This window comes from Lygodium microphyllum, chromosome 10, assembly GCF_053477565.2.
Source record: "Lygodium microphyllum isolate KBCC chromosome 10, Lygodium_microphyllum_v1.1.10, whole genome shotgun sequence".
Taxonomy (NCBI): domain Eukaryota; kingdom Viridiplantae; phylum Streptophyta; class Polypodiopsida; order Schizaeales; family Lygodiaceae; genus Lygodium; species Lygodium microphyllum.
Genome location: NC_141144.1, coordinates 161,143,423 through 161,156,123, shown reverse-complemented (window position 1 = coordinate 161,156,123; position 12,701 = coordinate 161,143,423). Strand labels below are relative to the sequence as shown.

The following is a 12,701-nucleotide window of genomic DNA, read 5'->3' as shown; positions in this document are numbered from 1 at the left end:
AAATTGCAGCAATGCACTAGTGGTATCACCAAGAAACTAACGCTTTCTCTTAATTATGTCAACGATTTCATCATGAAATTCCCGCTTGGCAATGCCAAGCAGCTCTCCCAATGTGAATTCCACCCGACTATTTAAGATCTATTCTTCAAAAACCTTCTTAAGATCTGTGACTGTCTCAATATCAGATTACAACTTATATCCTGGCTGCTTGCCCTTCTTTTTACCCTCTAGTTTGCTATCTTGTTTCTACTCCTGATTGACCTCTTCCATAACATGCTTCAAAGATGGGTGATTTGTAGCTTTAGGCTGATCCACACTTCTTCTTGTCACTCTTTTAGATGTCCCTGTATTATCTTCATCTCTCTTTCCTTTCTCTTCCACAAGTGCATCCATGTTTTGCACCTTTGCTAAATATGCATATACTAAATATGCATCTACCGATGATTCCCAACCAGTTATGTCACAAATGTCTTGACTTGCATGAGACATTTCACTATCAGTAACTTTTCTCTTTTCAGCTATATGCAAAGTATATGTCCATATTGCAGCCTTTGAACCAACCATCACTTGGCCAGGCATTCAATCCAATTGTAGACCAAAAGTAGAAGCATGTACAACCGCATAAGCATTTCAAACAGCCAAGTCTTCCAACAACTTCTGCACACCTCCTTTTTCAAAATTCAAAGCAAAAGGCAATCCCGTTTCTTGTGCATGGATCTTGCCATCTTTCCAAAAGATGAGCTATCATGCCAAGGCCTCCTGATAAGCACCACAATCATTTCTCTCATGCTACAAACTATCACCCCACATACATCTTTTCCCTGGTTTCAAAGCTGTTGCGCGCTCCCTTTCCTCTTGTCCTTTTTCATCCAATTTTACGACCTTCAACTGAAGATGTTGCGTGCCTTTGACCAATTCATCTAATATATCTTTCCTAATAGTGGAAACAACAAATACAACCATAAGTTTAGCGACAGAAGTGGGTGGCTTACTGGATACATCAACTGTTTTGCTCGTAACTATGGACAAGCTAGAGACATGCAATCTTTCTCTTCTTCTATGCTTTTTCACCAGTGCAATAACAACTTCCTTGACATGCCTCCACTCTGTTTTAAGACATGTCTGTGTAATCTGATCCTCTAGTAAATCATCAAGCTTCTCTTGAAGCTCAGGATCTATTGCTTGTAGAAACAATTCAATTTTCTAACTTACAAGAGGTTGTTGTTCTGCAAGATCTAACTACTTAAATGGACTTTTAAATTTTCTTAATAATTTTGTAGCCACAAGACCCTTATTGGGTTGTGGAACCCTCTCCTAGAAAGTTTTCCACGTAATCAAAAATGGACTTTTAAATTTTCTTAATAATTTTGTAGCCACAAGACCCTTATTGGGTTGTGGAACCCACTCCTAGAAAGTTTTCCGCGTAATCAAACTGATGTCTTCAATGTAAAATTATTTCCTGAGTGTCTTCTTGAAAGCTACCCAATGAGCATCCTACATGTATAATTTAGTAATTCGCGCTTTTAATGAGAATAGATTAGAGATTCGACGGAAATGCACAACGGAAGGTGATTGAGACACAGATATGGAGGCTCAAGCTTTCTTCATTATCTTCTTTTTCATCCTCATACTATCTTCTCTACTATCCACTTTTCTAAGTCTCTCTCAAAGAGATAGACACTTTGACCTTTAGAACACTTTACAGAGCCTCTCACACACTTACTTAATATAACCATAGGATAAGACTTAGGCTATGCCTTATTTCTGAACACTCTCCCTCAAGCTCAGAATGAGCTTGTAAAGGTAATACTCCAAGTGCACTCTTGAAATACTCAACCTTATCTTTACCTAATGCTTTGGTAAAGATATCAGCAACTTGGTCATTTGTTTTAACATGGACCAAGTCAACCTCTCCATCAATGACATTTTCTCTAATGAAATGATAGTGCACTTCTATGTGTTTTATCCTGGCATGATAGACTAGGTTCTTTGCCAGCATGACGTTGCTAATGTTGTCACAATATATGATGACTCACTATCAAAATCCCCATGTCACATAAAATCAATCTCAGCCATGTCTGCTCACATGCTGCCAATGCAACACCTTGATATTCAACTTCTGTACTTGATAAAGCAACTATAGGTTGCTTTTTGCTGCTCCAACTTACCATAGCTGATCCAAATGAAAATGCATAACCGCTGGTGGATCTCCTATCCATAAGATTACCTGCCCAATCTGCATCAGTATACCCAAACAAGGTAGGCTTTATTCCCTTCTCATAGAATAAGCCAAATCCAACTATCTTCTTCACATACCTTAGAACTCTCTTCACTGCATCCAAATGTGATTTGCATGGTCTTTGTACAAATTGACTAATCAATCCAACCCCATAACGCAAATCTAGCCTTGTAATGGTTAACTAGATGAAACTACTAACCATCTTCCTAAACATAGTCACATCTTCCACATATTGCCCATCATCAATCATTTTGATGTTCTGATCCAAGTGGGTATCCACTAGCTTACATCCTGCCATGCCATACTTCTGCAACATCTCCAAGGAATACTGCCTTTGTACCAACCAAATACCATGAGGTGTATCAATGACCTGAATGCCCAAAAAATATCTCAATAGACCAAGTTCCTTTATGTCAAATTCCTTATGAAGACCATGCTTAACTTCAGCAATCTCCTTCTCAACTGTACCTGTAATAATGAGGTCATCAACATAGATGACAACCACAACCATGCCATCCTCTATATGTCTCACATAGAGTGAGTAATCAGCCTGCCTCTGCTGAAATCCCATATTGCACAAAAATCTGCTAATCCTCTAACACCAAGCTCTTGGTGCTTGCTTCAGTCCATACAATGCCTTCCTCAACTTACATACATAATGCAGATATTTAGGATTCACATACCTTCAAGCTGATCCATGTACACTTCCTCTTCTAAATTCCCATTCAAGAATGCATTTTTCACATCCATTTGATACAATTTCCAGTCATATATAGAAGCCAAAGCAATCATTGATCTCACTGTAGTCATCTTTGCCACTCGACTAAATGTCTCCTCATAATCCAATCCATATGTTTGTGCATAGCCCTTTGCAACCAGCCTTGCTTTATACCTTTCTAGAGAACCATCCGATTTGCACTTGACTTTGTACACCCATTTGCAACCAATTGATTTCTTTCCATGAGGTAACTGCACTGAATCCCAAGTCTTGTTTTTCTTCAATACATCCATCTCCTCATCCATAGCTTGTCTCCATTCTTTACTTTCCACTGCTTTCTCAAAGCAAGTTGGTTCTACATACTATACATAAGAAACCATATAAGCATAATGCATCTTCATGAATCCATTATATGTCAATCTATCAGCGGGATATCTAACCCTTTCTGATCTCCTCAACTAAGGTGCACTACTTGGAGTCTCAACTGCTCTTGCATGTGGTGGCACATATTTTCCTGCACTTCTAGTACCCGGAATTTTTAGATGAGGAATGCCATACTCATCATCGATAGATTCATCCTCTAAACTTTCAACCATAGGCCTCTTGCCTTTTGCAATTTTTGCACTCTTTTGTGAACTCCTCAACCTGCCACTCCATGGACTATAGCTACCACTACTTTTTGCACTCTTGAGGTCCAGACATATCTTCTAAGTGCTGATTTTCATGCTTACTATTTGCTGAAATTTTCTTCTCATGAGCATGATCATCACTGCTCTCATAGGAATCCAAGTCCACTGCAATCTTGGGCTTGTACCATGATTCATACTCACTGAATCTGACATCCTTGCTAATGTAAACTTCCTTAGTCACTGGATCATAGCATTTGTAACCCTTCTTCTCATAAGGGTATCCAAGAAAGATGCATTTTATAGCCTTTGGCTCCATCTTCTTCCTTAAATCATCAGGAACATGAACATAACAAACACATCCAAAAATCGTGAAGTAAGCAACCGTGGGTGTCCTGCCATACATCTTTTCATATGGTGATACATGATGAGTCAATGTTGTAGGTGTCCTGTTCATGATATGTATTGCAGTATGTACTACCTCTGCCCAATATGTCAATGGCATATTCATTCGGTTCATCATTGCCCTAGCAATCTCTACAATGATATGGTTCTTTCTTTCTGCCACACCATTCTGCTGAGGTGTGTACCTGCATGTCACATGCCTTTTGATTCCATAATGAGTCAATGTTGTAGGTGTCCTGTTCATGATATGTACTGCAGTATGCACTGCCTCTGCTCAATATGTCAATGGCATATTCATTTGGTTCATCATTGCCCTAGCAATCTCTGCAATGATACGGTTCTTCCTTTCTATCACACCATTCTGCTGAGGTGTGTACCTGCATGTCACCTACCACACCATTCTGCTGAGGTGTGTACCTGCATGTCACCTACCTTTTGATTCTATGATCTCTCAAAAAATCTGAAAATTCATATGATATGTATTCTCCTTCATTATCAGACCTCAAGCATTTTATGTAACAACCAAACTGCTTTTCAACCATAGCTTTAAACTCCAAAAATCTTTCAAAGGCTTCACTTTTATGCTGCATGAAATACACCCAAGTCATTATGTTAAAGTCATCAATAAAAGTAACATAAAACCTGCATCTCCCACTCAATGAGACATTCTGACATGGACCCCAAATATCAGAATGTACAATTTACAAAGGATGACTGCTAACTCTCCCCCTCTTTGGAAATGATAGCATGCTTACCAAACTCACAGGCCTGACATACATGATCATAATTAACATAACCAAAATGGGGTAAACCATGAACCACCTGTTTAGTTTACATTTGTTTCAATCTTTGCAAGTTTACATGTCCAATTCACCTATGCCATGATTCAACATCCTTATCTTGACCATGCCCACTTTCAACATACATAGAATTCTAAATGATAGGAGTACTTGCATCCAAGGCAAATAACTTTCCTTTCTTCTTCCCTTTTGCAATAAATCTGCCACACCTTCCATTTCGAAATTCCAAATGATAACATCCATATCTATTGAATCTCACCTACATTCCTTGGTTTGCCATTTGACCAACTGATACTAAGTTCTTAGTGATTGTAGGTACATAAAGTACATCCCCAAGCTTATTTTCAACTCCATCTCTAGTGACAAGTGGGACACCACCAATATGACTGATTTTATGCAAACTATCATCCCCAGTAGCCACATTTTCTTCATTCTGCATTTTGTTGTTTTGTGTCAAACCACTCAACAGGATGAGTCATGTGATTTGTTGCCCCTAAGTCCAAAAACCAATCATACTATCTAGGAGGGTGTGTCATGCTCCCTAATACATGTTTCATGGCAAATAAATGGCCTCTAGCAAAGCCACCTGTCACAAGACTGTGAGAACTATTACCTTTTTGTTGATTTCTTTATTACATATTTTATTTGGTTTTTCTTTTTGGAATGATCCCTCTTGAAATCTAAACGCCTGAGTTGCATGGCCAGTTTGTGAAACGGACAAGAATGTCTAGTGAGTCAAGACTGGACAGTTAAGGTCCAGTATAAGTCTGAAAGAGACTGATGGCACTGTAGATTGACAAGCCTGGAAGAGACTTGTGAAAGTGTATATGGACAAGTGTGTTGAAGAACTAGCCTAGAAGAGACTAGTTCAAAGTGAAGATGGACAAATCTTCAAGAGATTAGTCCATGTGGGGTCATCAATGGAAATTCACTTTCAGTTAAGCTACATTACAGATTTGGATGTAGCCATAGTCTGCAAAGATGGTCAGAAGACTAGTGGGGATGCAATGGAAGCAACTCCTAAAATTTAGGGAGTTACTAATTTTGGACCTCAGAATCTATTCGCGTCATTATCTTCATTTTTGTACGAGGATTAATCAAAGACAAATGATCAGCATGGATCCCCCCTCTTTACATACGTAAACGGTAGACTCAGATGAGCTATTTATGAACCCTTGACTAAGCAAGAAAGCATCTATTTTTGCATACCAAGCTCTAGGAGCTTGTTTCAACCCATATAATGCTTTTTTCAACTTGCAAACCAAGTGTTCTGAGCCTTCAACTGCAAAACCAATGGGCTGTTGTACATATACTTCCTCATGAAGTTCCCCATGTAAAAATGTAGTTTTAATATCCAACTGATGCACTGTCCATCCATAATGAGCAGCCAAAGCAACCATAAACCTGATGGTCATCATGCGGAAAGTAGGAGCAAATGTCTCCTCATAGTCAATGCCTTTCTTCTGTGCATAGCCTTTAGCTACAAGTCTTGCCTTGTATTTGTCAATGGATCCATCTGCATTTCTTTTTAGCTTGTAGACCCATTTTGTTCCAATGGCTTTCTTCCCAAATGGCAAAGACACCAAATCCCAAGTTTGATTCTTAGTGATAGAATCCAATTCAGCTTGCATTGCTGCCATCCAATGCACACTGTGTTGTGCATCCTCAAAACATTCAGGCTCCTCATCATCAAGGGCGCTTGCTGCCATAACAAACTCTATGGTATGTGCAGTATCATGCATACGAGCTTGCCTTCTAGTACGACCAACCACGAGTGCATCCAAATGACTATCATTCATAGTCTGTAAATACCATCTAGGCATTTGTCTTGTTTCCTGACTGTGTATAAGCTCTTGCTGAATTTTAGTTTCAGCACTTTGCTGAATATTCAGATCAGCCAATGGCTGATTTACTGCATTTTCAAAAGGAGCAGCTGGCTGAACATTGAGTTCACTTGCTGAAACTCCAGCTGAATCACCAAATGTAATGGGCAACAGCCCTTCAAATACATCACGGGCAGCCTGATATGTGTCTAATCCAGCCAGGGATAATTCTGATTTTTCATCAAAAAGTACATCCCTATTGACAAAAACCTTTTTAAAAACAGGATCATAGAGTCTATAGCCTTTGCTCTCATTGCTATATCCCGTAAAAATGCACTTAACAGCCTTGTTATCCAACTTTTTTTTGAGTACCTGTGGAATATGTGCATATGCAAGGCACCCAAAGGTATGAAAGTGTCCAACAGAAGGTTTCCGGCTATGCCAAGCCTCAAAAGGTGTAATGTTTTTTAAGGCTTTGGTAGGGCTCACATGACGGCTTGCATCCAAAAACTGTGAGGCAAGCTCTTTGCCTTCACCATACATCTGGCCATCTCCATAAGTGACCGATTCTTCCTCTCTGCCACCCCATTCTGCTGTGGAGTATAAGCAGTAGTGTACTGATGGACAATGCCCTTCTGCTTCAAAAAAGAATTCAGCATAGAGTACATGTATTCCCCCCCTCGGTCCGAACGGAGAGTCTTAAGTTTACAACCAGACTGGTTTTCAACAACTGCAACAAACGCCAAGAATGCATCATACACTTCTGACTTTTTTACCAAACTGTAGACCCAGCAAAAACGAGTAAAGTCATCAATAAAAGTCACAAAATAGTAACATCCTCTTAATGACTTTGTCTGCATAGGCCCACATACATCTGAATGCACTAACTATAATCTAACTATTGCTCTAAAAGCAACATCTCGGGGAAACGAAAAACGATGCATTTTCCCCAAAATACATCCTTCGCACAAGTGCTCAAGAGATCTCTCCAGTGGAGGTAATCCATCCAACATCTGTGTACGTTGTAAAAGCATCAAGCTACCAAAGTTCACATGCCCCATACGAGCATGCCATAACTCTGCCTGTGTCATAGCAGGAGTAAGAGTGGATGTCAAATACGCAGACTGATCAACTGAAAGAGCATCCAACTCGTATAACCCATGACATAAAGTGCCTATCAAGACCAAAGTCATGTGTTCTTTGTCTCTAACCATGCATCTGTCATCATCAGATGTGACCTGCAATCCATAACGTGCCAAAGAAGAAATAGAGAGCAAATTCTTCTTTATACCAGGCACAAACAAAGCATCCTGAAGACGGAGAATAGAGCCATCAATGGCTGTGAGCATAATCTCCCCAATACCTCGAATAAGGTATGATGCATTGTTGGCACACTGTACAGACTTGCCAACTGGAGGTGCACCAACAGAAGCAAATAAATCTCTACGAGATGTAATAGGCCGAGAAGCACCACTGTCAAAAAACCAAGTATCTACAACTTCAATAGAGCTAAATGCTCTATCAGCCCAAGAGGTGTCATAACTGCATGTGTAAAAACAATAGTCCCTGTCTGCAACAAAAGACGCGGACTCACTAGCAGTGGAAGGAGCATCAAAAACAGACATTCCTGACTCCTTCTTCTCTTTGGCAATGTGCTTTCTGCACTCAGTGATGTAATGGCCTGGCTTCTTGCAATAATGGCATTTACCCTTTTTGGCTTGCGTGCTTCCTTGTTTCTGACTTGTCTGTGAAGTGCCAGAACTACTAGAACTCTGCGGAGCATTTTTCACTTGGCTGTTTTTGCCCTTCTGCCTAGCCATAAAGGCCTGCTCAGAGACTGTAGCATCCACACCACTATTGTGTCTTGTTTGCTCCTCCTCTAGAAGCAAGCTGACTAACTGAATAAAAGTGATTGGCTGCATGGAAATCCTCATGGTGAGGTTCAAGGCCGTATGAAAAGCCAAGTACGAAGGAGGTAATGAAATCAAAGTGGTGGATATCATCTATGCATCCGAATAGAACTCATCAACATTCATGAGCTGCTCTCGCAAGTCCTGAATTTTATTCAAGTGATCCTGAATAGGATCACCTTCATTCATTTTCAATGGAAGTGTCACATCTACGGGAGGCAAGAGAGGACGCGGATTTCAAAGCGGACCTCCGAGAGGCTATCACGAAGGAATGCCGAGAGGACCTCCAGGTATGCATTAAAACCGAAGTTGAGGCTTCGAGAGAGGGATGGGAGGAAAAAATCAAAGCAAACATGAAGGAAGAATTAGAAGGGAATAAGGAGGGGTGGATTGAGGTAGTGAAGAAGAACATTAAGAAGGAGGTCCAGGAAGAAAATAAAAAGGAGGAGGTAGTCCGGGTTCAGGAGACCTTAGAGGAGGAGAGGCTCACGAACGCACGTAGATTGAACGTGCGTATTACCGGGCTCCCCGAAGGGGCCTCTCCGGAGGAGGACGCACGCGGGCTATGCACCCGACTAGGGTACACGAGCATGCCCTTTACTCAAGCATGGCGTACAGGACGAGATACTACCAGGGTCAGAGCTCTGATATTACATATGAGCACACCGGAGGACAGAGCCGCTTTCTTTCGGAAGCGGATTTCGCTCCGAGGGATGACTGGGAATCCCATCTTCATGGATGAGGACCTGACTCAGATGCAGATTGCACACAGACGAGCATGCATGCCACAGATACTCCAAGCACGTAGAGAAGGCCGTAAGGCCTTCTATCGAGATGGCCGGATTTTTATAGATGGACGCCCCACCAAATAGGGGGGCGTGGCCTATGAGACGGGGCAGAGGACTGTACAGGAGACCCCGATACGTGTGGCAGTTTGGAACTGCAACGGCTCCCTATGGTCACGACCGGACAGACTTGAGGAGATTTTACCCGACCATGATGTTATATGCCTCACAGAGACACATGAGAGCCCAGAGAGAGGGCTCCCACGCATTACAGGATTTGAGTGGGTATCTGCATACCGGGCTACTACTAGGCAGAGCACATCTAGGGGCTCAGGAGGGGTGGCAGTTCTATTCCGTGAGGGGATATAGAGACATATCCAGTTAGTGAGACGAGATGAGGAGGCCAGTCACATATGGATCAGAGTGCATATATCAGATGAGAGATGGATCTATATGGCAGTATGCTACTTTTCACCACGTGGGTCCAAATATGCTACTACGCAGGGTGATATTCAGGCCAGAGATTCCCCCTCCCCTTATTCACAGCTCTCAAAGGACATTATTCTGTATTCTAGTTTGGGTGAGGTCTTCCTTATGGGGGACTTCAACGGGCGCACACAAAACCGACAGTGTGAGAGTTTTGATATGGAGCAGCCAGAGATCATGAGAGCATTAGACCCTGAGGAGTTGGGGATCAGTAGGGAGTCAGCAGATACTGGGCCAGACGCCACACGGTATGGAGGGCATTTACTTGAGCTTGGTAGTAGACATCATCTCGTTATTTATAACGGGATGGCACAATGGCCATATTCAGGAGGTCTTACATGCTTTCCACATGGGGGGAGCGAGAGTACTGTAGATTATCTGCTCGGACCAATCGATGGGATGCATACTATCGAGTCCTTCGGCCTTGGGAGACTTCTACTCGGTGCCGATCACACCTTTCTCAATTTCTCACTCCTCACCTCATTACCATCACCACCTGCAGATATTATACCCCACATGCATACTGCCATACACTTCACTCATGAGCTCTCACATGTTTACTCACAGCATCTGGAGGAGCACACCACGTCACTTGATCCATACGCACCCCTTGATACACTGACCACTGATATCACACGCATTCTGCATGATTCTGCTACACTCAGTTTTCCACATCACACATACACGCACCCCCTCGGACCGGTACCATGCCACAGAACAGGTGGTATGATGATGAGTGCAGAGATCTACGTCGACAGCTACGCGATTTGGAGGCCAGAGGAGAGATCACACACAGACAGACGCAGAGACGCATGCACCGCTTGACCCGCCATAAAAAGTGGGAATGGAAGGGAGAGAGATATTGGGATATATACCACCTTCTTATGAGCAGAGATTGTGCAGAGGCATGGAGGCAGATCAGAGAACCACGCTCACCCACACCGATACATGACCTTGCAGTATGGCATGGATACGCACAGAGTTTATATCATGTACCCGCACAGCCGCTGATACCCACACCATGTACACCGAGACCGGGTATTTCATCCTTTTTCACCACTAGTATGGTGAAACATGCTATCTCACGGTTACAGCATGGCCGCGCTCGAGACCAGTTTGATCTTCAGGCAGAGCATATTATATATGGAAGAGACACATTGGCTCCACTCATTGCTCACCTCTTCAACCGTGCATTGTCTGAGGGGTTCCCTGACTCGTGGACAGAGCACACCATTGTACCTATCCACAAGACAGGGGATCCTATGGATCCTAACACATATAGGACCATCATGATTGGGCCAGTTTTGGCCAAACTTTATGGCTCGGTGATGGAGGAGGAGCTCAGCACGCTGGCAGAGAGAGAGTGCATGCGCACACCCGGACAGGCAGGGTTCAGGCGGGCATTTTCTACCATAGACCACATCTTCACTCTCCGTTGCCTGATCGACCAGACACGAGTGAAGAAACAGAGATTGTATTGTTGCTTTGTGGATTTCCGCAAAGCCTTTGACACGGGTCCGAGAGAGAGGCTTTTGAGACGCCTACTTGATCTGGGGGTGGACGATGACATGATGTGGGGTATTTATGCACTATATGAGTGGGTTACTGGCAGAGTCAGATGTCCGGGAGGTATATCAGATCCCCTTGTGAGCACCATTGGTGTGAAGCAAGGATGCCCACTCTCACCGACTCTATTTGGGCTATACATTGATGAGATAGCAGAGTTTATTCAACAGCGAGCCGGTGGAGGTATAGATCTCAGTGGAGCCACAGTTCATATCTTACTATATGCAGATGACATTGTGTTGGTCTCAGACTCAGCTTAGGGATTACAGCAGCATTTATTAGCATTGGATGATTTTTGCATACAGAGAGGCATGACAGTGAACTTTGGTAAAACCAAGGTTCTTATATTCCATACATCAGCTCAAATACGCAGACAGAGTATTTTCATGGCAGCAAGAGGGAGTATTGAGGTCACTGGATCATATGTATATTTGGGAGTGACCTTTACAGCAGCTTCAGGGACTTTCTCGATGACACAGGCAGCTCGTGACCGCCTCACTAGAGGATACTCAGCATTGGCTCTTATGGAGCGATAGTGTCATCAGGCACATTTCCAAGAGCCCCGCACCAAGGGGTGGCTCTTTGATACTCTAGTCACTCCAGCACTGATGTATGGAGCAGCTATATGTGGGTCGGGCCTTGCCGATTATGTATGGACATTGATGGAGAGACCTCAGCTGATCATGATATCTAGATTGATTCGCAGCAAGGTCTCAGTCCCACATGACATTGTGCGAGCAGAGCTTGCCACACCGCCCATACTAGTCGAGGCATTATTTCAAACAGTCTGCTTCCTACACAGATTTCAGTATATGGACAGAGATCGCATTGCATACAGAGCATATATGGCATCTCAGGAGATGGCTTGAGCGGGGGATACCACATCATGGTATGCACAGACTAGAGCTTGGTTTGATAGACATGGGCTGGACATTGATAGACTCCCACCTCTTCTATATGATACTCAGGCTCCCACTTACACCCTCTCTCTCTCTGAGAGGAACAGAGTCATCAGACAGGAGATATGGCATATTTATATACAGAGGACATGGGTCAGCCCTGCACAGCCACTGCCATCGAAGATGGCACATTATTATACACAGTCCTTGAGGATATCAGAGCAGGGATTCATAGAGATTCCGAGATATATGCAGATCTATATGCCACATCAATTGAGAGTTCTTATTGGACAGCTCAGGGTATCATCACATCAGCTTATGATTGAGAGTGGCAGAGCCAGTGGCATCCCGCGAGAGGAGAGGATATGCCCCCTTTGCAGATCATAGGTGGAGAGTGAGGAGCATTTTGTTCTCAGATGCCCGGCATACTCAGAGTTGAGATCT

At 42.9% G+C, this 12,701-nt stretch overlaps 2 protein-coding genes across 3 annotated transcripts in view; one reads left to right on the top strand and one right to left on the bottom strand.

The window, feature by feature from the left end:
- Positions 1-12,701, bottom strand: part of NUDT3 (nudix hydrolase homolog 3) — a 231,830-nt gene that overhangs the window by 174,096 nt on the left and 45,033 nt on the right. The window lies entirely within an intron of this gene.
- Positions 8,641-9,393, top strand: LOC148030725 (uncharacterized). Its single transcript, XM_087687070.1, has one exon. The coding sequence runs from the start codon at positions 8,716-8,718 to the stop codon at positions 9,391-9,393; it is 678 nt and encodes a 225-aa protein (XP_087543196.1). The 5' UTR covers positions 8,641-8,715.